The sequence below is a fragment of the Chiloscyllium punctatum genome, chromosome 22 (assembly GCF_047496795.1).
Source record: "Chiloscyllium punctatum isolate Juve2018m chromosome 22, sChiPun1.3, whole genome shotgun sequence".
Taxonomy (NCBI): Eukaryota; Metazoa; Chordata; class Chondrichthyes; order Orectolobiformes; family Hemiscylliidae; genus Chiloscyllium; species Chiloscyllium punctatum.
This window is the reverse complement of record NC_092760.1, coordinates 77,980,803-78,008,224: the sequence shown is the minus strand read 5'-3', so window position 1 is coordinate 78,008,224 and position 27,422 is coordinate 77,980,803. Positions and strand designations below refer to the sequence as shown.

General features: G+C 43.2%; 1 protein-coding gene across 2 annotated transcripts in view; it reads left to right on the top strand.

The window, feature by feature from the left end:
* cstpp1 (centriolar satellite-associated tubulin polyglutamylase complex regulator 1) overlaps positions 1-25,235 on the top strand; it is a 327,290-nt gene extending 302,055 nt beyond the window's left edge. For both annotated transcript variants that reach the window (XM_072592675.1, XM_072592676.1), the window contains 2 exons: positions 16,306-16,369; positions 24,900-25,235. In XM_072592675.1, the coding sequence (XP_072448776.1) occupies positions 16,306-16,369; positions 24,900-25,053 (218 nt within the window). In that variant the 3' untranslated portion in view covers positions 25,054-25,235. The remainder of the gene's footprint in view (positions 1-16,305; positions 16,370-24,899) is intronic.
* The last annotated feature ends 2,187 nt before the right edge of the window (positions 25,236-27,422 follow it).

The following is a 27,422-nucleotide window of genomic DNA, read 5'->3' as shown; positions in this document are numbered from 1 at the left end:
ACATGTAAATTTGCTGCAATTAAACTAGTTCATAACAGTTATAAAATTATATGCCAGTAACATTGTAAAACCAGCAGGGAAATCCTCACTGATGGCTACTAATTAAGTTGTAAACCTGTTCTTTTTTGTTAGAAATAGTAAACATATAAAATGTTTATGTTGCTCCATAGCAACCAAAGCACTCAGCCATATCTTAGCTTTCTTAATCCATCATCTCTCAATATTGGTATAACAGTGTGTGAACGTATTTCATGTTATAATAATGGGCCCTGGGTTAATTGAAGTACAAGATATAATCAGATCAGTGTTAGCCAACTGTGAATAAGACATTGTGCATGGAAATAAATGGCAAGCAAGAGAGTTATGTTGACAGCCTGGGGACTCAAGTGATGCTGCCGAGGGGCTGTAATATACCTTTCACAACATATTCATATTTGCTTTCTTATTCCATCGAATTGCTCCTTTTCAATAAAATGTCCACTTCAGTGTAAGCATTTCGCAATAAGATTTTAAGAGAACTTTGTCAATTCTTCGATTTAATTGAATGCTGAAATTGTGCAATTTAGAACATAGCTTGGATCAAAAGGGAGAGTGCACCATTTTGGCACAGTCGTATTTCATTTTGGAAATGTTAAAACAACCATTTTCTAAAATGAAATTTCTTTCATGTGGTGACTCGTGTTCGTGAAACATAGGCTGAATGTTATAATGTAAGTAAAGTGCCTCTGATTGCAAATATTAACTTACAAATGGTTGCTAAGAGCATGCAGCAGCTGCAGTGTCAGGAAAAAGATCTGCTATTGCCACTCTGTTCATTGTTAAACTGTTCTGTTAAAAGCTACTTATTTAGTCATCCAGCATTCATTCATTCCATTATGAATATCATGACCAAATAATGACCATGACATCTTCAGAAATTACAATATGTTAGCATATATGAACAATAAAACTCTGTGAGCTAAAATAAAAGTCCCCATTAATATTGTATGTTTACTAAAACTGTGAATTTAAATAATCTAGTGTCAAGCTGAACACATTAGAAAGAAAATATCGTCAGATTCATGGGAAAGTGTAAGGATGTGAGACCACTGGGATTGTTCTTATAGACAGTCAGCATTAAGCACAATTCAAAATAATCTACCCATTTTAATAAAAGAATCCATGTCTAGACTTTTGTATTTTGTTATCCTGTAGGAAACATTAAAATGTAAAACTTTTACCTAACCAGTGCTTAGATCCACAATTTGGAGTTTCAAACTCCACTGAAGGCAACAGTGATATTTACAGGTGAAGATGCCAGAAGGAGTAAAATAGATAGGTATCCTTTCTGATCCAAAACAATGTCATTGCAGGATCCTGATAAATCTTTCTGTCATATTAGCTCAGTTGGTAGGCTCTCATTCTGAGTCAGATGCAAAAACAGAAATTGCTGTAAAAACAAAGTGGATCTGGCAGTATTTGTGGAGAGAAAGCGGAGTTAACATTTTGGGTATATTTCTTCAAAACACAGGATCCCCAGCACCGTGTCTGGCCCATCTCCTGCACTTCAGCCCTTATGTCCTCTGTTCCCTCCCACATCAGCGATAGGATCCCTCTCGCCCTCACCTACCATCCTACCAGCATCCACATCCAAAGGATAAAAAAAAGGAAATCATTAACTTTACTTTCTCTCCACAGATGCTACCAGACTTGCTGTGTTTTACCAGTAATTTCTGTTTTTGTTTCTGATTTCTAGCGTGCATAATTCTTTGGCTTTTTATTATGAATCTGAAGGTTGTTTGGTCAAGACCACTCTTGGGCTTGAATGCATTATATATTGATTTACAATTTGGTGTAGATCTGAAGGAATGATGTATTGTCAAAGACCATGGATGCTCTTCCAGATGCGTTTAAAAGGTCGTACAATTTGAGGGGTGTCTAGTTTCCTGGTCAGTCTTGTCTGTATACCACCAAAACAGGTTAATTGCTTAGTTATCTTACTTGCTGTGCTCCACTTGGCTGTTCATGCTCCTCCTACTGCCCCCCTTAACCATGACCTCACCAATCATCATCTCCTAGACCATCTACAACCTCATCACCTCAGAGGATCTCCCATACACCGCCTCCAACCTCATTCTTTTGCAACCCCGCTCCACCCGTTTTTACCTCCTCCCCAAAATCCATAAACCTGACTGCCTCAGCCAACCTATTATCTCTGCCTGCTCATATCTCGACACTGTCTGTCCCTCTCAGTCCAGAAAACTCCATATACATTCAGGACGCCATGCATGCACTCCACCTCTTCCATGACTTTCGTTTCCCCAACCCCCGACACCTCATCTTCACCACGAATATCCAGTTCCTGTACACATCCATCTGCCATGACGAAGGCCTCCAAGCCTTTCGTTTCTTCCTCTCCTGCCAACCCAACCAGTCCCCCTCGACCGACACACTCATTCGAGTGGCGAAACCGGTCCTCACTCTCAACAACTTTCCTTCAAATCTTCCCACTTCTTTAGAGCAAAGGGGTAGCCATGGGCACCCGAATGAGCCCCAGCTATGCCTGCCTCTTTGTAGGATATGTGAAATAGTCCACCTTCTGCAGTTACACTGGCACCATTCCCCACCTTTTCCTCTGCTACATTAATGATTGTATCAGAATACCTCCTGCTCCGACGAGGAGGTTGAACAGTTCATCAACTTCACAAATACTTTCCACCCTGACCTTAAGTTCACCTGGACCATCTCCTACACCTCCGCCTCTTCCTGGACCTCTCCAACTCTATCTACGGCGACCGACTCAATACAGATATATATTTCAAACCCACCCACTCCAAAAGCTACCTTGATTACACATCCCACCTACTCACCCACTCCCTCCAACCCCTTCCCTGTAAAAACACTGTCCCTTACTCGCAATTTCTCCTCCTCCACTGCATCTGGTCCCAGGAGGAGCAATTCCACTTCTGGATATCCCAGATAGCCTCCTATTTTAAGGAGCACAATTTCCCCTCCTACATCATCAACAATGCCCCCTAGCGCATCTCCTCCACTTCCCGCACCTCTGCCCTTCAACCCCACCCCTCTAACCACAACGAGGATAGAACCGCTCCCAAGTCCTCACCTTCGACCCCACTAATCTCTGGATACAGTGCTTTATCCTCCAACATTTCTGCCACCTACAATCAAACCCCACCACCAAAGGTATATTTCCTTCCTCATGCCTGTCTGCAGAGACCATTCCCTCTGTGACTCCCTTGTTAGGTCCACGCCCCCCCACCAACCCATTGGGTGTGTGGAATTCTCTTCCTCAGCAAGTGATGAAGATTGGATAATTGATTATTTATGGCTTAATGGGTCGATTCTTGACTGACAAGGGTCTCATAGGGGACAGGAGATTGACAGTAAAGTGGAGTTGAGGCCACAATCAGATCTTATCAAATGACAAAGCAAAGTTGAGGGGCTCAATGCTTTGTGCCTGCTCCTGATTTATATATTCTTGTATTTATCACTGAAACATTTTTGGACATTGAAAGATAAAGAAGGTACTCAAGTAAACTCCTTTGGTGATTGAAGATTTGTAACCCAGGCTAGACTAAGATTTCTCACAGTCATGACATCTCAAAGAAAAGGTTTTTATTTCTTGACATTATCAAATTTTGAACATTTGCTTGAAATTACAGCTGAACTTTACCATCCCCCTCTGGGACAGGCTGAAAGACAAGGGCGTAAGTGAGGACTGCAGATGCTGGAGATCAGAATAAAGGTTAGAGTGGTGCTGGAAAAGCACAGCAGGTCAGGCAGCATCCGAGGAGCAGGAAAATCAACTTTTCGGGCAAAAGCCCTTCATCAGGAATGATGCCTCAATTTTCCTGCTCCTTGGATGCTGCCTGATCTGCTGTGCTTTTCCAGCACCACTCTAATCTTCACTCTGAAAGACAAGGGGCCAAGAAATAGTGCGGAATGATGAGAGGGAGTGGACTGCCTGTTACCGCCACAATATGGGTTACTGCCAGTTAAACTCTGACAGTTTCCTAGCGAGCTCTGGGGGGTGCACTCCGAAGAGGGAATGGTGCCATCACTAAACTCTCACTATCAGTTATGGGGAGCAAGTCAGACCGACTCCACAAACCCCCTGCACCTCCTTGAGAGGATGGCATCCATCCACAGTGTTTTCTTCTGCCTTCTGGCACAGCCCCTCTGACTGGCCAGCATCTTCTGGGGGGATGGGTAACTGTCGTTGACAAGGGCGGGTAAATATTTGACCGCAATTGCAGATCCTGCAGAGCACTCTCACAGCCTCTCCTTCCACAGAACCTGTCACCACCCTGCTTTCAAGCTCTTCAGTGGGACCCCTGGCTTAAAAAAATACTTCCCATGATTGCAAACTCTCTCATCTGAAAATCCTATTTCAAAATGTCAGTCTATTAGCCAACACCCTGCCCTTTGTAAGGATAGTTATGACAATAAATGTGTCAACTGCATTCTTCTGCTGAACTAAATACTGTCATTTTTCAGTCTGTCAAAATTGTCTGGTGAATTCCCACCTGCAAGAGACATCTGGGTTGTTATGGAAACAGATTCAACAAGATTAAAGAAGAAGCTCTAGATGATAGACATATTACAACTTGGTGTAACTATTTACAGGATATTGGGTATAGGATATAACCAAATACATGTTTTGAGCAGAAAAATAGACAGACCATTTAAAAACAGAAAATGTAGGACAATGAATGTTGTTTCTAGTCATTCAGTTGCAAAGGATGCTTTCATAATTTGTATTGAATTGAATTGAATTGAATTTATTGTCACATGTACCGAGGTACAGTGAAAAACTTTACCTTGTGAGCAATACAGGCAGATCACATAGTTAAATAGCATAGATATGTAAATAATAGTCAAACAGCAGGCAAAAACAAAAACACAGGTATAGGTGAATGCTAAAGCTTATGTGTCCATTCAGTAGGGTAGAAACCGTTTCGACATCGGCTGGTGCATTGTTCAGGTTCTGTACCTTCTCCCTGATGGTAGAGGTTGTAGAAAAGCATGCCAGGGTGGGATGGATCTATGAGAATGCTGGCGGCCTTTCCTTGACAGCGGGCCTGGTAGATGAATTCTATAGATGGGATGTTGGCCTTTGTGATTGTCCAGGCTGAGTTCACCACTCTCTGTAACCATCTCTGATCTTGAGTGGTACAGTTGCCATACCAAGTAGTGATACATCCAGACAGAATGCTCTCGATGGTGCACCTATAAGCTGAAGAGCAGGACGAGTAGAGTAGTGTTCTCAGGTTTGCTACAGTGCCATGAGATAGCGAGGTGAGGAACAGGCAGTGAGTGCAGCTTAACATATGGCTGCCCAGTTGGTGCAGGAGGGAGACCTTCAGGAATTTAGACCATTGGGATACCTTCTGGGGAAGGGTGGGACCTGTACATGAAGGACGGGTTGCACCTGAACTGGAGGGGCACAAATGTCCTGGGTGGGAGATTTGCTCGTTTGGTTCGGGAGGGTTTAAACTAGTTTGGCAGTGGGAAGGGAACCAGAGCTACATATCTGAGAGGGGGTAGTTAGATATGGGGCAGTGACAGGATGTAGTGAATCTATCGGGAAGGTTTCTCATGTGATGAAACAAAGCGATGGGTTAAAGTGTGTCTGCTTGAACGTAAGAAGTGTCAGAAGTAAGAGTGATGTACTTAGAACATGGATCAGTACTTGGAGCTATGATGGTGTGGCCATAACAGAGACATGGGTTTCACAGGGGCAGGAATGGTTGCTAGATGTTCCAGGGTTTAGAATGTTTAAAAAGAACAGACCAAAGGGTCTGTTTCCATGCTGTACATCTCTATGACTCTATGACTCTAAGAGGAGGGGGTGTAGCATTGCTAATCAGACAGTGCATCACAGCTACAGAAATGAAGGTTGTTGAGGAAGGCTTGTCTACGGAGTCAGAATGGGTGGAAGTTAGGAACAGCAAGGGAGCAGTCACCTCATTAGGGTATTTCTACAGACCTAATCGCAGTATGGAGATTGAAGAACTAATAAGCCGGCAGATTTTGGAAAAATGCAGATGTAGCAGGGTTGTTGTAATGGGTGACTTCAATTTTCCCAATATTGACTGGAACCTCCTTAGTGCAGATGATTTGAATGGAGCCATTTTTGTCACGTAATCAGGAGGGTTTCCTTACTCAGTATGTAGACAGGCCGGTGAGCGGAGAGGTCATTTTGGATTTGGTGCTCGACAATGAGCCAGGACAGGTGTCAGATCCCACGGTGGGAGAACACTTTTGTGACAGTGATCACGAATGCCTCACATTTGCCATCGCCTTGGAGAAGGAAAGGAGCAGTTACCAAGGGAAGATATTTAATTGGGGAAAGGAAGTTGGGAAGTACAGATAGGGAGCGACAGAATATGTGGAGACTGTTTAAGGAGCCGTTGTTGTGAGTGATGCACAAATTTGTTCCTCTGAGACAGGCAAGAAGGGGTAAGATTAAGGAGTTTTGGATGACGAGAACATAGGATCTCCTCGTCAAAAGGAAGAAGGCAGCTTACGTCAGGTAGAGGAGGCAAGGATCTAGCACAGGTTTAGAGGATTACAGACTTACTAGAAGGGAGCTCAGAAATGGAATGAGGAGAGCCAGGAGGGGGCATGAAAGTGGGTTGGCAGGAAGGATTAGGGAGAAGTCAAAGGCATTTTACTTATACGTGGGGAATAAGAGAATGATCAGGGACAAGATAGGGTGGGTCAGGGAAAGCGTAGGGAACTTGTGCATGGGGTCTGAGCAGATAGGGAAAACCCTAAGTGAGTTTTTTGCTTCGGTTTTCACTCAGGAAAGGGACCTTGTTGTAAATGAGAACATTGAGGAGCTGGGAAACGGGCTTGAACAGATCAAGATTGATTAAGTTGATGTGCTGGAAATTTTGGCAAACATTAAGATTAAAAAGTCCCCAAGAACAGACCAGATTTATCCTAGGTTGCTCTGGGAAGTGAGAAAGCAGGTTGCTAAGCTGCTAGCGAAGATCTTTGCTTCCTCATTCTCCACAGGAGCCGTACCAGAGGATTGGAGGGAGGCAAATGTTGTTCCTCTTTCCAAGAAGGGTAATAGGGAAATTCCTAGCACTTACATACCAAGCAGTCTTACGTCTGTGGTCAGTAAAGTCTGTGGTCAGCGAGAATCCTGAGGGATAGGATTTATGACTATTTGGAAAAGCATAGCGTAATTAAAGGCAGTCAGCATGGCTTTGTGAGTGGCAGGTCGTGCCTCACAAATCTTATTGAGTTCTTTGAGGAGGTGACGTGACAGTTCGACAAAGGTCGAGCAGTGGATGTGGTGTATATGGACTTCAGCAAGGCATTTGAAAAAGTTCCCCATGGTAGACTCATTCATAAAGACGGGAGATATACGATACGAGGAGATTTGGCTATCTGAATTCAGAATTGGTTGACTGACAGAAGGCAAAGAGTTGTGTAGATGGAAAGTATTCTCTCTGGAGGTCAGTATTGAGTGGTGTCCTCTGTTCTTGGGCCTCTGCTTTTTGTAGTTTTTATAAATGACATGGATGAGGAGGTTAAGGGGCGGGTTAGTAAATTTGCTGGTGTCACATAGGTTGGAGGTGCCATGGATAGTATCGAGGGCTATTGCAGGCTGCAGTGCAACATAGACAGGATGCAGGACTGAGAAATGGTAGATGGAGTTCAACCTGGATAAATGCGAAGTGTTGCATTTTGGAAGGTCGAACTTGAATGCTGAATATAGGATTAAAGATAGGACTGTTGGCATTGTGGGGGAACAGAGGGATCTTGATGTTCAAGTGCATAGATCCCTTAAAGTCGCCACCCAAATGGATGAGATTGTTGAAAGCATGTGCTGTTTTGGCTTTCAATAACAGGGGAATGGAGTTTAAGAGCCACAAGGTTTTGCTGCAGCTTTACAAGTCCCTGGTGAGACCACACTTGGAATATTATTGCCCTAGTATAGGAAAGATACGGAGGCTTTGGAGAGAGCACAAAGAAAGTTTACCAGGATGCTGCCTGGACTGGAGGGCTTGTCTTATGAAGAGAGGTTGACTAAGCTCAGACCTTTCTGTCTGGAAAGAAGGAAGAGAGGTGACCTGATTGAGGTATACAAAGTAATGCGAGGAATGGATAGAGTCAATAGCCAGAGACTTTTCCCCAGGGCAGAATTGACTGGCATGAGGGGAGTCATCGTTTTATGATATTAGGAGGAAGGGGATGTCAGAGGTAGGTTCTTTACGCAGAGTTGTGAATGCATGGAATGCGTTGCCAGCTGTGCTGGTGGAAACAGAGACATTAGGGAGATTTAACCGACTGCTGGACATGCACATGGATAGCAGCGAATTGAGAGTAGCGTAGGTTAGGTTATTTTATTTTAGATTAGGAATAATCCTCGGCACAATATTGTGGGCTGAAGGACCTGTTCTGTGTTGTACTTCTCTATGTTCTATAAAAGTTGGGAAGAATATTCTCCGTCATGCCAAATTTCCTCAGCTGCCTGTGGAAGAAGAGACATTGTTGGGCCTTTGTAACCAGTGCATCCACATGAAGGGTCCAAGAAAGCTTGTTGTTGTTGACCACTCCCACTCGTTAACACTCTCCACTTGTTCCACCATTCAATGGCTTACTATCCACATAGTTTGAAAGCTGCCCATCAGGGGCAGAAATTAAACTTAATAGAGGAGCATCATTGTGATTAGATTAGATTACTTACAGTGTGGAAACAGGCCCTTCGGCCCAACAAGTCCACACCGACCCACCGAAGCGTACCCACCCAGACCCACTCCCCTACATTTACCCCTTCACCTAACACTACGGGCAATTTAGCATGGCCAATTCACCTGGCCTGCACATTTTTGGATTGTGGGAGGAAACCGGAGCACCCGGAGGAAACCCATGCAGACACGGGGAGAATGTGCAAACTCCACACAGAGAGTCACCTGAGGTGGGAATTGAACCCGGGTCTCTGGCGCTGTGAGGCAGCAGTGCTAACCACTGAGCCACCGTGCCGCCCACAATGGCCATTGTGATATGGCCATAAACAATGATTTAGTGTATAACATGCTACATTCCTCAATTTAAAAAGCCTGTTAAAGATTGTCATTTACTAATTCAAGATTGAAACCAATTCATTTTGACTTTTACTTTGATTCTTTCTTGCAATATTGACATCATTGAGCAGGCCAGGATTACTGCCCTTGAGCTGGATGGAAGGGGCAGTTAAAAGACAGTGGGTCTGGATTTATTCTTCTTTTTTCTTTTATTTTCTGTTTTTCTCTCCTCTTCTTTTTTTCCTTCTCCCCCACACTACTGCCGAACAGTGGTCATGCTTATTTTTCCCCAGCACCCATGTGGGTCTGGATTTAATAAAGACAAAACCAGGTAAAGACTGCAGATTTCAATCCCTAAACCAACATTAATGAATCAGGCAACAATTGATGATTGTTATCACTGCAGAGTCTGATTGATTGATTGTTGTCACATGTATCGAGATACGGTGAAAAGTGTTGTGTACCGCACAGGCAGATTGTACCATACAAAGTGCATCAGGACAGCAGAACAAAGTGCATAATATTGTTGCAACCACAAAGAAGATGCAGAGAGAGAGAGAGAGAGTGAGAGTGAGAGTGCAGAATTAACGTTTCAGAGGTCCATTCAAAAGTCTGATAACAGTGGGGAAGAAGCTATTCAAATCTTTGTAACTTCAGCCTGACAGAATAGGGTTGAAGACAGTATAATCAGGGTGGGAAGGGCCTTTGATTTTCCAGATTTTTGTAATTAAATTTCATTTCCATGAACTATACTGGTGGCCAGAACATTAATCTGGACCTCTGGATTAGCATTGCAGTGACACTGTCATTTCTATCTTGTAGTTGCCATTGTTAGACATCAAACAGATGGAAACTGAATCTTGCATAAAGATGATGTTGCCTTGAAAGCATATAATTAAGTGGCTTGGAAACAAGAGTTGTGAAGAGTACTGATCACAGTGGAGTAGTTTATGGCTGTCACCTTTTAGAAGTTTGAAATTACAATTGTATTATAGAATTTTTTTAAAAATTCATTCACGGATGAAGGTGCTGCTGATTGGGCCAGCATTTATTGCCCATCCCTGATTGTCCAGACAGTAATTAAGAGTCAGCTACATTGCTGTGGGTCTGGAGTCACTGTAGGCCAGACCAGTAAGGCTGGTAGTTTCCTGCCTTAAAGGGCATTAGTGAACCAGATAGGTATTTTCGACAAGCAACACTGGATTCATGGTCATCATTAGATTCTTAATTCCGGATTTTTATTGAATTCAAATTTCACCATCTGTCATGGTGTAATTTGAATCCAGAATATTACCTGAGCTTCTGGATTAACAGTCCAGTGTTAGAATCACTAGGCCATTGCCACCCCAAATAATACATGTTAAAGGACAAAAATTTAGTTTTTGAGACTTTGTGGTTAAAGACTATGGGCCCAAAATTGGACATTCTAACTTATGACTCGGCTAGAGAAATCAGGCCTGACAGAAAATTGGCTAAACTAAATTAAATAGCAGCCAACAGTTTCTGGGCTAAGAGAACAGTGGAAACCAAGATCAATGAGGTGACAAAATTTCAGAGGGTACCTATTATAACCAGCCAGAGGGTTGTGTATTGGAGAGGTATCTATTAGACTTTCTGGCATTTTGACTGCCTGAGTATGTGCACTTTGCATCTTCCGCATGGCAATGGTGAAGAGTGTTGGTGTGATCCCACTGGATGATTTGATCCCAGCTCATGACCCCATTGGCCAAAGGCCACAAAGCATTCTGGAAGGTCTGAGAGAAGAACACGCGTCTGAAAACTACCTCCTCAGTGAAGAGTCAGTGAAGACTCAACAAAGATGCAGTGTAAGACTTGTTGAAATCTCACATGGATGATTTGCTGCAAGACATCCTGGCAGAAGACCAGGCAACAATTCAAGAAAACCCAGGAGAAGATCCGCCCTGAGCTGCAAGACCCACCTTCACAGAAGAGAGCCAACCCTTTGTCAGAGACAAAGACGATTCCAACAGCCCAGCTCAAACATATGGATCAGTACAGGTAATATCCTTTCTCAGATGGATAGATCTAAATAAACAGTAAATATTGTGGGAATTTGGAAAATGCTCACATCGTGCTTTTAATAAGTAAGTGCAAACCAAATTCTGTGTCCCTTTGTCTGCCTCACTGAAAAAAGCAGTTGGGTAAAGTGTTTTATGCTTAAAATGGTTGAAGTGCCCAAAGCATGACAACAACCATAAAAGAGTTGAAATACTTTTTACCAACACCACTTCGTTCCTACAGAGACTGCATTTGTTTTTGAAATCTGGATTTTGGATCTGAATCTGGTAACATAGTGACATCATTGGCAAGATAATGATATCATAGTGATATCATTGCAACATAATTCTTGCTGAAAATGTGTTGCTGGAAAAACGCAGCAGGTCAGGCAGCATCCAAGGAACAGGAGAATCGACATTTCGGGCATTTCGGAAATTGTGAAACACAGTAAGTTTTAAATATTGAACAACAGTTTTGTAGTGCACACTTGCTCATTGTTTTTCTGTTAGATCTTCATTATGGTTGTTAAATTCAATATTCCAGTGTCCTTATTTGAAAAATATATGAATTGGAAATCAAAATAACTTTTAATCAATCACATAGTCAAAAGACTATCCATAATATCAAAAAGGTACTACTATGTGCGTTTATTGTTATCATTTTTATTTTAAATGCATTGGCCTCCTTTATATTACTGTAGAAGTCAGGTGTAAGAATTATGTTCGAGGAGAAAGTGAGGACTGCAGATGCTGGAGATCAGAGCATAAGCCCAAAACGTCGATTCTCCTGTTCCTAGGATGCTGCCTGACCTGCTGCGCTTTTCCAGCAACACATTTTCAGCTCAGTGGCACAGAGAGGTAAAGGGTGGATGCCAGCTATGTCCCAGCTGATTGGTCCCCTTCCAGGATCAAGGGCATTTTCCAAGGGAAGGGTTTGCAGCAGGTAGTCCTGGAATCCACCTTTCATGGAGCTCCCTCATAATCCACCTCAGTGGCTCCTCCAAAAGTGGACCATCTGTAGAGTTAGGCCCTGTGACAGGGGCTGCTCTGGCAAAGGGGTACCTGTGTAGCAGCCTTTGTAAGTAAGCTGTATTCTCGGGCCCATCATCCCCCTGGATGAGACCTTGGCGAGGGGGGGGGGCACTTGTAAACCGTTTGCTTGCACTTCTTTCCCTGCCCCGGGGGAGAATCTCATAGGGATGATCTTGAATGCAGGTTATTGCATCAGGAAGGTCTCTTTGTGGGTCAGTTCTGAGACATTGCACTGGCCTAGAACCACTGCAACGCAGGATCCTGTTCAATTCCAGCACCTAAATTCCACTGGCTGCCCTAGTAAGATTTGAACTCTTACCCCCAGGGCATTTGCCTGGCCCTCTAGTTTACCAGACCAATGTCATTACTACTCTGCCATCACATCTTCTAGAATCAGCTCAGAGTGGCAAAGCAGGAATGACGTTCGGTGAGTCTGGCACTATAGATCACTCAGGTATCCTGACAAATCGTCAATGAGCATTGATATTCAACTCAGGCTCCCCCCTCGCCTGGAACCTGTGTTGCATTTTACTATATGCATGTCTCAGTATTTCAGATATTTTCTCTTTTTGAAAGTGTAATATTTTTAATTAATAAAGCAAACCCTTGCTTAAAAAACAAGCACATTAAGTGGCTTTACTGGCTTAGTTCTTTTGGGAGTGTTTTAAAAACTTGAGGCTGGATATTGTGTGTCCTGCTGGTGTGTTTTCAGTGGTCACACAAAAGAGAGTGGCTGCCTCCAGCCAGCCCAAGCTTACCACCAGAATCCAGGGGAATGGGGCAGGTGCCAAGGCCACCCACTGTAACACCGAAATAATCAGTGGTCAATACTCAGAGGACGGTTGGTTTTTCATGCACCACATGTGTCTGAGCTGCTAGAGTGGCTGGAAACTGGTGAAAGGTAAATACATTTGGAAGGTTACAGTGCCATCCAGTGATAGACCCATGTAAATGCAAGGAGGCAAAACAAGTACCTTTTTGTTCAGAGGAACAAAATCAGCTGACACTGTTTTCACTGATAATTATTTAAAGAATTGTTATGATGATGCTGCTCCTTTAACAATGTTAGGTTGTCCTTGGTTTTTGTTTCAGGAGGCCGTAAAGACGCAAGTTCCGAAATGTCTGGGTTAATCTACCAGGGGAAGCTTTTAAGGTTAAAAACAACATTTGTACAATGAAAGGGGAGTTTGCCCGAAACGTCGACTTTGCTGCTCCTTGGATACTGCCTGAACTGCTGTGCTCTTCCGGCACCACTAATCCAGAGTGGCCAGTTCTCCCAGCTCAGCTTCACTCTGGTTTGCTTTGGTTTTAGCTGTTCAGAGAAAGCAGTCAGTCAGTTTTGAGGCTACTGGTTAAAGAAACAGCTCTATGGGAGAAGGTGTTCCATGCTGAATGTCTCTGTCATCTCTCTCTCTCTCTCTCCTGTAGGACCCTGTGTTTGATTTTACTTTTTTTGTCAAAGGGTCTTTATGGGGATTGTTGCAAGTAGTTAAATTGGGATAATCTGTTGGGTTTTTGGATAGCTTAGGTTATTCTATTTTATGTTCTTTTTTGTGTTTCAGTCAATAATAGAATCATAGAATCCCTACAGTGTGGAAACAGGCCCTTCAGCCCAGCAAGTCCACACTGACCGTCCGAAGAGTAACCCACCCAGACCCATTCCCCTAGCCTATTACTCTACATTTCCCTTGACTAATGCACCTAATCTACACATCCCTGCACGCTATCGGCAATTTAGCATGGCCAATTCACCTAACCTGCTCATCTTTGGATTGTGGAAGTAAACTGGAGCACCCAGAGGAAACTCACACAGATGTAGGGAGAATGTGCAAACTCCACACAGACAGACGCCTGAGGCTGGAATCAAACCCGGGTCCTGGCGCTTTGAGGCTGCAGTGCTAACCACTGAGCCACTGTGTCACCCTTGCAAATAAATTCTATTTTGTTTAAAACTAAGTGATTTGCCCATCTGCATCACTCCTGGAGTATCCACGTTCCCCGGCTTAAAACAATGAGCAAAGTTAGGGTCCGGGCTACTTTCTTGAAATGTTTTGAAGGGTGTCTGGCCTAGCCCATAACACTGTGCACACACCACTTGTGTACATGGGTATGAAATGAGCCGTAGATCAGGGTAAGCTATGGTGCCCTGAACAGTAACGTCCATCATCCATTTATGAGTAAAGACACTTGGATGTCCATTCAACTATACCATCACCATCACAGTCAAGATTAGAGTGGTGCTGGAAAAGCACAGCAGGTCAGGCAGCATCCGAGGAGCAGGAAAATCAACATTTTGGGCAGGAACCCTTCTTCATTCCTGATGAAGGGCTCCTGCCTGAAACGTTGATTTTCCTGCTGCTCGGATGCTGCATGACCTGCTGTGCTTTTCCAGCACCACTCTAATCTTAACTGTTATCTCCAGCATCTGCAGTCCTCACTTTCGCCTATACTGTCACTATCTCAGGGGAGATAGACCTGAGATGAAATCATCATCCGTCAAAATTATTTAATTTAAAACCATAAAATGAATTCATATAAGTTATAATAACTACCCAATTTTATTTTAGTCTAGTACTTTGTGAATCATTTAGTATATTGACTGAAACCCTGACTGAACTTTCCAATCACAGGATAGTTATTTTTTGCAGTACAGACTGGCATTGTGCATCAGGACCCCGTGGAACAGTAGCAGTTTCTGAGGAAATTGTACAGGAAATTGAACATTCCGATGGACATTTCTCCTGAGCCTCGAATCCTCTGAAAGTATCCATTTAAATCATGGAATTTGGGTGTTCGACTTCAGTTAATGGTTACCCAGGCAATGTCAATCAATTAAAAATCTCGTCCAGCTCCTGGGTAACTATCAAATTGATACCTAACTTATCATTTATTCCTCCTACCCCCTCACCTCAACCACACATCCCCCCAGACGTCGTACATCCTGTGATCTGACAACTTCCTTCAGATATGACTCCTCTCTGGAACCCAGCATCAGCCCTTCCCCAGGGACTGACTGGCCTCCCCTGCCAATCAAATGACACTCCTTCTCTCCCCAGGACGCAACACTAACTCACCTCCATACCTCTACTGCCAGACCTGATGCCTCAACACTCAGCTCCCCCACTACCTCCCCAATGACCTGATACCTAGGACCCAACAATCCCCCAGCTTCCTGCCGAGTTACATAGTCTGACATGCTCTGTACACACAACCACTTACCCGGCACCTTTCTCACTTTGTGCCATGATACTCACCTGTCAGCTTGGCATCCTATCCACTGGTAGGTACCTGGCACCCTACTTAACTGGCACCCTACTTGCCTGGTGCCCTGGACCTTACCCATCTGGCACCATACCAGCCTGGCCCCCTTCCTGCCTTACACCCCAATCTCATATTTTCCTGATATATTTACTCTTTCACAGGAGCTGTTGGACATTTAGATCACAGAAAATGACAACGACTGTCATGACAAAGAGGTCAAAGCTTGCTTTCCCCAACTATCCCTTATTATGTGGACACAGTTGGATTGAAAATGTGCATCACATCCTCAGAATTTCCTGTGAAAAAATAGGTTTGGAATGACAATCTGACCATGATTGCCACTGCTCAGAAAATCTGGCCCTGTATTTGGGTTTGATTTTCTGTTGAAATGAGAACAGTTGTCGTATGGGATAACATCTTCTGTGTAAAAACCGAGAGAACTGCGGATACCGTAAATCAGAACTAAAACAAGTTGCTGGAAAAGTTCAGCAATCTGGCAGCATCTGTGTAGAGAAATCAGGGTTAGTGTTTTGAGTCTGATGACCCTTTGTCGGAACTCAGCATCTTCAGTGTGACCTATAAGCAAATTTTAGTCTGTAATATTGTTTTGAGATGGGTTTAGTTGAACCGTAATCCAAGAAATAATGGACTACACTGCATGTGAAAAATTAGAATCACGCTTAGCTTTAAAGCTCGATGTCCCTGAAATTGCATTTCAAGGTAATATTGTTGTCAGAAACAACTGTTCATTGGCATTTGCTAAAAATGCATTAATTTATTAGTGGTCTTAGCCAGCATTGGTTGTATCTGTAATAGCTCTGGAAAAGGTGATCCCTGAAGAAGGTGGTAAATGTGAAGAAAATGTTTGGAATTTTGTAACAATTTTAATCAGTTCCTAACTTCAGATTTTTCTGAGACCTTTGTGTCTAATTTTGTTGTTGTTTTTGCAGGAATTCTTCCCAATAAGGCAGAACTTCTCATAGACTCAGACATGGACCGAGAGCTGGAGAAAGTGTATGTGAAAGAACAGTAAACACTTGATGATATGATAATTGTAGCTTTCTTGTCTGACTAACACTGAAATCTTTCTCACCTTGCAATGATTTTCCAAATGTTTGTTTGCACTTATATCAAGATCAGCTTTCCTTTTCCCTCAACTCCAGCATAAATCGAGTGATATATTTTCCATGCAAGTTGATCTCAGCTGAACTCGAAATATTTTCCAGTTTAGCTAATTATTTTGCATTGAGTGAATACTTGGCTAAACTACAGACTTGGACTTGGTGTTTGCACCTATGGGGATAATAAGTTTGTTTTCTGAAAAGTACACTTTAGCCTCGGAATTTGCAAACGAACTTTGCATAATATTCAAGGATTCTGATCCAGTCATTCCCTATCTCTGTACCAAGTTTTGTTGAAACCAGGTTGTTTATAACCAATTCTTATAAACAGGGGCAAAAACTTTACATCTGCTTACTTTAGTGGTGGACGTAATTACAGGTTATGCTTATACATTTAATGTCAAGTATAGGATTTTATAAGATGTTCAGCCCTATGTTACATTATGGGGTTAGAGATTTACCAGATGGCTTTGTTCTTTTGAATCTTTGTAGTGCTTGCCCTAAACCTTAATGCATCCTTCAGCCCATAGCACCGAGCCTTGGAATGTGCCTATTGGGACAGCAAGTTGTGTGCTTCAACCAACAGGAGTGTAAAAACGGGTGTATATCTTTTACCAATAACTGCTGTTTCTGCCCATACTACACATTACAGTTCTACTGTCTTCACTCTCAGCTTCCCAATGTTGCTGATGTTTTATACCCTATCAGTTTTAAAATTTGTATTTACTTCTATTTGTATTTCAATCAGTAATATACCTTGACTCCAAGCATGCAAAACTGCCAAGTACATCAAGAAGTGATATATTTTTTAGCATTAAATGAAATAGCAGGTTCAAAATGTAGAGCTGTGCTCCACATTGACAAACTGTTGTTTACAAACATTGCTTGGCTTCATGAGAAAGCAAGGTACTGTGACTGCTGGAAATCAGAAATAATGATAAAGGAAAGTTTAGAAAAATTCAGCAGGTCAGGCAGCATCAGTGGAGAGAAAGCAGGAACCAGGTTCTGGTGTAAGGCCATCGACTTCAAGTGTTCATTCTGTTTCTTACCACCGATGCTGCCTGACCTGCTGAGTTTTTCCAGCTTTCTTTATTCTTATTGCTAGGTCTTCGCCTTGGACTTGGTGAATTGGAAGTTTTTCCCCTCAGAGTTAGAAAGGCATAAATTCAAGCCCAATCCAGGAATGTAATTACAAGTTGGCACGAGTGGCAAAGGGAGTGCCATATTACATTATTCAAGTGAAACCGAGAGCCAATTCACTCTCTGATGTGGGCAGGAATGATCTTCTGCACTATTCAAAAAGGAGCAAGGGGATTCTCCTGGTTGACTTCTCCATTCTCCATTTTGGAAACAGTGATCACAACTCCTTAAGTTTTAAGATAGCAATGAACAAGGATTAGTCAGGACATTGTCATGGGCGGCACTGTGGCTCAGTGGTTAGCACTGCTGTCTCACAGCACCAAGGACTCAGGTTCAATTCCAGTCTCGGGTGACTGTCTGTGTGGAGTTTGCGTATTCTCCTCGTGTCTGCGTGGGTTTTCTCGGGGCGTTCCAGTTTCCTCCCACAATCCAAAGATGAGCAGGTTAGGTGAATTGGCCATGCTAAATTGCCCGTAGTGTTAGGGATGTAGAACATAGAAAAGTACAGCACAGAACCGGCCCTTTGGCCTATGATGTTGTGCCGAGGGTTAATCCTAATGTAAAGTACAATAACCCTACCCCTCAATTCACTGCTGTCCATGTGCATGTCCATCAGGTGCTTAAATGTCCCTAATGACTCTGCTTCTACCACCATCGCTGGCAATGCATTCCATACATTTACAACTCTCTGTGTAACAAACCTACCTCTGACGTCTCCTCTATATCTTCCTCCTAATATCTTAAAACTATGAACCCTCGTGCCAGTCAATTCTGCCCTGGGGAAAAGTCTCTAGTTATTGACTCTATCCATGCCTCTCATTACCTTGTATACCTCGATCAGGTCACCTCTCTTCCTCCTTCTCTCCAGAGAAAAAAGTCCAAGCTACGTCAACCTTTCTTCATAAGACAAGCCCTTCACTCCAGACAGCATCCTGGTAAACCTTCTTTGCACCCTCTCCAAAGCCACTGCATCTTTCCTATAGTAGGGCGACCAGAACTAGACACAATATTACAAGTGTGGCTTCACCAGGGACTTATAGAGCTATAGCAAAACCTCGCAGTTCCTAAACTCGATCCCCCTGCAAATGAAAGCCAAAACACCATATGCTTTCTTAACAATCCTATCCACTTGGGTGGCAACTTTGAGGGATCTATGTACTTGAACACCAAGATCCCTCTTTAATCCTATATTCAGCATTCAAGTTCGACCTTCCAAAATGCATCACTTCGCATTTATCCAGGTTGAACTCCATCTGCCATTTTTTAGCCCGGCTCTGCATCCTGTCTATGTCGCGCTGCAGCCTGCAGTAGCTCTCAATACTATCAACAGCACCTCCAACCTTTGTGTCATCTGCAAATTTACTAACCCACCACTCAATGTCCTCATCCAAGTCATTTATACAAACTACAGAGAGCAGAGGCCCAAGAACAGAGCCCTGCGGGCCACCACTCAACACCGAACTCCAGGCAGAATACTTTCCATCCACACCCATTCTCTGCTTTCTGTCAGCCAACAGAATCCGGGTAGCCAAACCTCCTTGTATCCCATACCTCCTGACTTTATGAATGAGCTTACCATGGGGAACCTTATCAAATGCCTTGCTGAAGTCCATATACACCACATCTATTGCTTGACCTTCATTGACCTGTCTTGTCACTTCCTTGAGGAACTCAATAAGATTAGTTAGGCACGACCTGCCCCTCACTAAGCCATGCTGAACTGCCTTTAATCATGCTATGCTTTCCAAACAGCCATAAATCAGATCCCTCAGAATTCTTTCCAAAACCTTGCTGACCACAGACATAAGACTGGTCTGTAATTGCCAGGGATTTCCCTATTACCTTTCTTGAAAAGAGGAACAACATTGCCCTCCTTCCAATTCTCTGGTATGACTCCTGTGGAGAGTGAGGAAGCAAAAATCTTCACCAGCGGCTTAGCAACCTCCTTTCTTGCTTCCTGGAGCAACCTAGGATAGGTTTCCAGGTCTGGCCCTGGAAACCTATCAATCTTAATATCCGCCAAAATTTCCAGCACATCAACTTCATCAATCTTGATCTGTTCAATCCATATCCCAGCCCCTCAAAGTTCTCATTCACAACAAGGTTCCTTTCCTTAGTGAAAACCGAAGGAAAAAACTCATTCAGGCCTTCCCCTATCTGCTCAGACTCCATGCACAAGTTCCCTATGCTATCCCTGATCGGCCCTACCTTCTCCCTGATCATTCTCTTATTCCTCACGTATGAGTAAAATGCCTTTGGGTTCTCCCTAATCCTTCCTGCCAAACCTTTCTCATGACCCCTCCTGGCTCTCCTCAGTCCATTTCTGAGCTCTTTTCTAGCAAGCCTGTAATCCTGTAAAAATGTGCTGGATCCTTGCTACCTCCACCTCACATCAGCTGCCTTCTTCCTTTTGACGAGAAGTTCCTCTGTTCTCGTCATCCATGGCTCCTTAATCTTACCCCTTCTTGCCTGTCTCAGAGGAACAAATTGCAACAACTACTCCTTAAACAGTCTCCACATGTCTGTTGTGCCCTTTCTATGGAACAATTGCTCCCAGTCTGTACTTCCCAACTCCTGTCTGATAGCGTCATAATTTCCTTTTCCCCAACTAAATATCTTCCCTTGGTAACTGCTCCTTTCCCTCTCCAAGGCGCTGGTAAATGTGAGGCAGTTGTGGTCACTGTCACCAAAATGTTCTCCCACCGTGAGATCTGACACCTGTGCTAGGTCATTGCTGAGCACCAAATCCAAAATGGCCTCCCCCCTCATCCGTTTGTCAACATACTGAGTAAGGGAACCCTCCTGAACACACCTAATAAAAACAGCTCCATCCAAACCATCTGCACTAAGGAGGTTCCAGTCATTATTGGGAAAGTTGAAGTCACCCATAACAACAACCCTGCTACATCTGCATTTTCCAAAATCTGCCGGCTTATCAGTTCTTCAATCTCTCGACTAGTCTGTAGAAAACCCCCAATGAGGTGGCTGTTCCCTTGCTTTTCCTTACTTCCACCCATACTGACTCAGTAGACTAACCTTCCTCAACAACTTTCGTTTCTGTAGCTGTGATGCACTGTCTGATTAGCAATGTGACACCCCTCCTCTTTTTCCACCCTCCCTGTTCTTTTTAAATGTTCTAAACGCTGGAACATCTAGCAACCATTCCTACCCCTGTGAAACCCACATCTCCATTATGGCCACAACATCATAGTCCCAAGTACTGATCCATGTCTAAGTTCGTCCCTCTTATTTCAGACACTCCTTGCGTTAAAGTAGACACACTAACCGATCCCTTTGTTTCATCGCGTGAAACCTTCCCAATAGATTCACTGCATCCTGTCACTGCCCCATCTACAACTGTCCCCCTCTCAGATATGTAGCTCTGATTCCCACCCCTTTGCCAAACTAGTTTAAACCCTCCCGAAACACACAAACAAATCTCTCACCCAGGACGTTTGTGCCCCTCCAGTTCAAGTGCAACCCGTCCTTCATGTACAGGTCCCAGCTTCCCCAGAAGGTATCCCAATGGTCTAGGTATCTGAAGCCCTCCCTCCTGCACCAGCCTCACAGCCACGTGTTAAGCTGCATTCACTGACTGTTCCTCATCTAACTATCTCGTGGCACCGGAAGCAAACCTGAGATCACTCCTCTACTCGTCCTGCTCTTCAGCTTCCAACCGAGCTCACTGTAGTCACTTTTCAGATCTCAATCCCTTTCCTGGCTATGTCATTGGTGCCAATATGTAACATGATTTCTGGCTGGTCACCCTCCCCCCCTTCAGAATCCTGTAAACCCGATCGGCGACATCCCGGACCCTGGCACCAGGGAGACAACATACCTTCCGGGAGTCCCATTCCTGACCACAAACTCTCCTGTCAATCCGTCTAACTATTGAGTCCCCTACCACTAGCGCTTTTCTATTCTCCCCCCTTCCCTTCTGAGCCACAGTGCCAGGTTCAGTGCCAGAGACCTGACAACTATGGCTTTCCCCTGGTAGGTCGTCCCCACCAGCAGTATCCAAAACGGTATATTTATTAATGAGAGGAACAGCAACAGGGGATCCCTGCCCCATCTGTTCGTTCCCTTTCCTCCCCCTGATAGTAACCCAGCTGTCCTTATCCTTCCCTGAGGAATGACCACTTCCCTGTACATCCTCTGAACTTCTCCCTCAGCCTCCCGGATGATCCGCAGTTCATCCAGCTCCAGCTCCAGGTTTGGTGTGTTAATCAGGGGAAATGTAGAGTAATAGGGTAGGGGAATGGGGCTGGGTGAGATACTCTTCAGATGGTCAGTGTGGACTTGTTGGGCCGAAGGGCCTGTTTCCGCACTGTCAGGCTTCTATGATTCTTGTGGCAAGGTAGTAATTTGGGGGAGGGCAAATTATGTCAGTATTAGGCAAGAGCTCGGGAGAGTTGGTTGGAGCAGCTGTCATCAGGCAAGGCCACATTTGACATGTGGGAATTGTGTAAAGATCTATTGATGAGAGTTCAGGACTGGCATGTTCCAGTAAGGAGGAAGGACAAGGATGGCACGGTAAGGCACCCTTGGATAATGAGGGAGGTTATGAAAAGGAAAAAATAATCATATAGAGTCATAGAGATGTACAGCATGGAAACAGACCCTTCGGTCCAACCTGTCCATGCCGACCAGATATCCCAACCCAATCTAGTCCCACCTGCCAGCACCCAGCCCATATCCCTCCAAACCCTTCCTATTCATATACCCATCCAAATGCCTCTTAAATGTTGCAATTGTACCAGCCTCCACCACATCCTCTGGCAGCTCATTCCATCCATGCACCACCCTCTGTGTGAAAAAGTTACCCCGTAGGTCTCTTTTATATCTTTCCTCTCCCACCCTAAACCTCTGCCCTGTAGTTCTGGACTCCCTGACCCCAGGTAAAAGACTTTTTCTATTTACTCTATCCATGCCCCTCATAATTTTGTAAACCTCTATAAGGTCACCCCCTCAGCCTCTAATGTAAGGTTTAGGAAATTAACATCAGACAAGGCCTGTGGGGAATATAAATAAAGAAGGGAATTAGGAGAGTAAGGAGGGACCATGAAATAACCATGGCAAGTAGGGCTAAAGAGAGACCCAAGGCCTGCCATGGATACATTAAAAACAAGAGGCTAACTAGGGAGAGGATAGGACTTCTCAAATATAAAGGTAGGAACTTGTGCCTGGAGGCAGAGGATGGGTGAGATTCTAAATGAGTACTTTGCGTCGGTATTCACCCAGGTGAAGGACATGGAGAGTAGTGAGATTTCTGCAGAGCAAGCTAATATGCTGGGCATTTTGAGATCAAGGAAGAAGAGGATCTGTTGAAGAGCATTAAGGTGGATAAGTCCCCAGGGCCCGATGGTACCTATCCAAGGTTATTGAGACAGGGAAGAGAGGAGATTGCTGGGGCCTTGACCAAGATCTTTCTATCCTCACCAGCCACTAGAAGGGTCCCAGAGGACTGGCTGGTAACTAATGTTATTCCTCTGTTCAAGAAGGGAAATAAGGTTGATCCAAGAAATTATAGACCGGTGTGTGTCTCTTCAGTAGTTGGGAAGTTATTGGAGAGAATTCTTAAGGATAGGATTTGCACACATTTGAAAAAGCATGGCCTAATTAGGAACAGTCAACCCCTTTGTGTAGGGCAGGTCATTTCTTACTAACTTGTTTGAATTTTTTGAGGAGGTGATCAATGAGGGGAGAGCATTGTAAGTTGTTGACATAGATCGTAGTAATGTTTTCGACAAGCTCCCTCATGGTAGGCTTAGCAGAAGATTAAGATGCGTGGGATTCACAGTAGCTTAGCTGCTTGGATTCAGAATTGGCTTGACCATAGAAGGAAAAGGGTGGAAGAGTGTTTTTCAGGCTGGAGGCCAGTGACTAGTGTATTCTGCAGGAGTCGGACTGCGACCTCTGCTGTTTGTGATTTATAAAAATGACTCAGACTAAAACGTAATGTTAGTATATTTACAGGTGACACAAAGATCAGTGGCATTATGGATAGTGTAGGAGGTTGTCAAAGATACATCAGGTAATAGGTCAGTTGCAGATTTGGACAGAGAAATGGCAGATGGAGTTTAATCCGAGTATGTGTGAGGTGCTACACTTTGGGAGATCAAATGTGAAGGAAAAATATACAGTTAATGGCAGGATCCTGAACAGCATTGATGTACAGGGGGGAGCTTGGGGTTCACATCCAACACTCCCTGAAAGTGGCCACACAAGTAGATAGGGTGGTAAAGAAGGCATATGGCATGCTTGTCTTTATCAATTGAGGAATTGAGTACAAGTGTCAGGATGTCATGTTGCAGCCTTATAAGACTTTGGTTAGGCCACACTTAGAATATTACAGTATTACAATTGAATTCTGGTCACCTCATTCCAGGTGGAGGTTTTGGAGAGGGCGCAGAAGAGGTTTATCAGGATGCTGCCTAGTTTAAAGGGTATGAGCTATAAGGAGAAACTAGAAAAACCCAGGCTGTTTTCTCTGGAGTGATGGAGGCTGAGGGGAAACTTGATAGAAGTTTATAAAATTAAGACATTCACAGATAGGGTTGACAGTCAGAATCTTTTTATCCAAGGCTAAAATGTGTAAAACTAGGGGACATGCATTTAAGGTGAGGGGATAGTTTCAAAGGAGACCGTAAAGGGCAAGTTTTTTACACAGAGTCTGCGATGTGCTGCCATGGGTGGTGAAGGCAAATACGATGGGACATTTAAGGGGCTTTTAGATAAATGCATGAATATGCAAGGGATGGAGGGATATGAACCAAGGGCAGGCAGAAAGGATTTGTTAAATGTGGTGTCATGTTCGGCACAACATCATGGACTGGAGGGCCATTCCTGTGCTGTACTGTTCCATGTTTGATGTTCTAAAAGTTGATAAAATGTGATGTAATATGGTTGCCTGTAATTCCCCATGCATTTAAGCCTATGAGAGAAATCTAAAGGTGCTTGCAGGTTTTGCAGTGCTGATTGTCTTGTTAAATCTGCAAGGGAACAGTGTGACATGCCTTATGCGCAGGTATTCAATTGCTGGATTAATAATTGCCTTAATTCACCACATTTTAATAATTTTCAATGAGAACAATTTGGTAATTTCATTTTACAATCAAAGTATGGAAATAAAACTTGTCAGACCCCACTCATGTAACTTTTCATGGTTCAACTTTATGCCCCATACTTGGACTGGGCAGGCAAGATACAGGGATCAGTAAAGATATTTTTCACAGAATATTTTATTGCAAATGTTTAATCTCTGTGTTTATGTCTGTTGGTAGGATTGAACACATGCTCAGTAATCAAACCTCCAATGCTCCTACACAGAAGGAACCAACTAAAAAAGTTAGTCATCGCAAGACTCTCACTCAGCGCAAGAAAGTGGACATTGAGAGTGATGGCTCAACTGAAGAAACTGATTCCTCTGAAAATTAACTCACCATCTCTGGTCGATATTAAGTCCTATGGTCAAAAGGTTATCTTTGGCCTTCCTCTTATTTGTTAAAATGTTTGAAGAGTTAGCGATGTTTGAGAAGATTTGTAGCTCAGGTTGATGATAAGTCTGTAAGTTAGCTTGCTGAGCTGGAAGGTTTGTTTTCAGACATTTCATCATCATACTAGATAACATCATCAGTGAGAGTTTCCAGTGAAGCACTGATGGTATGTCCCACCTCTTTATACCACCTGCTCTTCACAGAGACTCTCACTGATGATGTTACCTAGTATGATGACGAAATGTCTAAAAACAAGCCTTCAAGCTCAGCGAGCTAACTTACAGACTTATGTTTGAAGAGTCTTTCAGAGTTGCCATCATTTCATCTCAATTAAGATCTTGTGTTGAACTCAAATTAAAGTATTAAGATGAAAATTATCTATTCTGCAGCTTGTAGTAAACTGATTTAGAGTTTTCTCAACAGGGTTCCAATTGGGAATACAACTGCATCACAGAAATTGCCCAGAAGAAAATACTGTTTAATGAATCCTTCAGGTTGGCTTGTTTGGGAAATTGGTCATGATAATTTAGTTGTGTGATAATGCAATTTGTAGTATTTATAAAAAAGGTGGCACTCATCAGGACAGGTGCAAGAATGCCACATTTCACAGGGAGCATTTATACTGCAAGAGGAAAAGCTGCTGATTGTTTGGCAAATCAATTTTGATTGGTAAAGCATTGTCATAGAGAATGCGCAAGACAACTATTGCCTCCCACTTTTTTTTAGGTTTTTGCTTTAGGTTCCAAGGGATTCATTTTCTCATGGAGTATAAATTGTTGCTCTCTTTGAAATGGGGCATTTCAAAAGCATGAAAAGCATCACTGCACTGCCTTTTCTCAGCAGTACTCCAGTCATGGTATTTCTTGGCTGAATGTAAAACTCATATTCTAAATATATATGCTAATCACAATCTATCTCGAAACAGAACTCAATTCAAAATGCCTCTGAGTACAGTAATAATACAGATTGATTGGACACTGTCTTACAGTCAAGGTACATTGTTGAAATCTCAATAAATTCTACTACTGTACTAACACAGCCACCCTGTCAGATGGTGCTATCATTGGTTTTGGCAGTGATACTCTCCACAGTAGAATAAATTGCATGTTAAAAAAAAGTTAACTGGTGAAATGTGTAAGGATCCCTGATTCCAAGCAGTAATTATCACCCACAGATGCCAAAAATTGAACAGGTAGTGTTTAAAAACTGGAACATGTATTATCTGATGTCTACACAAACAAACTAACTGTTTCACAAGTCTTACATGGTTCAAGTTTAATTTTGAAAACAAAAAGGCAAATGTATCTTAGTTAAGCTTATGCTGCTCACTGTTGTGCTCTTCGTCAAATGTTGTGAAGAGAGTGTGGAAATTTCACATGGGTCATGCCAGTTGGCTGGAGAAATAAATTGGTCCCAGTGTACCGGGCTTGAAAAAGTCTACAGAAAAACAGAGGGGCATTCCTGGGAAGGTTTTGGTACAATACAAACCAAGTACATGTCCCTAAATGGCAAAAGCTGCACCCACGCACTTCATTCTGCATTCAAGATCAAATTGAGTTAGGACACAGCCTCACGTTAAGAGAAAAGGCTTACAGAAATCCAAGAAAAGCAAAAATTCAGCCTTTTGGGAGAGCTATAACATTAATAAAGGACTCAGGCAAAAAATATGTTGCAAAAGGGAGTACCAACAGAAACATGCAAAGATATAAAAGCCAACATACAGAAAAATGTTTTTATAATTATGTTAAGAGAAAGTGATTGGTAGGAGGGGGAATTGTGGGATATTAGAAACAGATGTAGGCGATAGTACACAGAATAGTAAAGATACAAGACAAAAAATTGACAGATTCATTCAATTAAACTTGTATTCATAGTGTAAGAAGAGCTATATATGGGAAGCTAAAAATATGACAGTAGGAGAAACCCTATTGTATTTGAGGGGCATGATATCCATGTGACCTGATGTTTGGACACAGCCTACAATTGGGATTGTGCACCCTTCAGAGTATGGTGGGTAAGGCTCAAAATTTGTCTGCCTGCCTCATCTGAATGTTTTTTGTTCCATTTCACCAGCTCAGTTTTCTCTATCTCCATACTGCCAGTGAATTCTTTGTAGTGCAGGAGGCCTATTGCAGTGCAGGGGCAGTATCTTGCAACAGCAGGGAGAGGGATCCAAACTGATGCAAGTATTATAATTGTAAGTGGGCCAGACAGAAACTATGGTCCCCTCGATCCTCAAGCACCACCCTCAAGAGGGAATAGAAACAGATGACCATGGAGGCTAAATCCCACAGCCTGAATTGGAAGGGT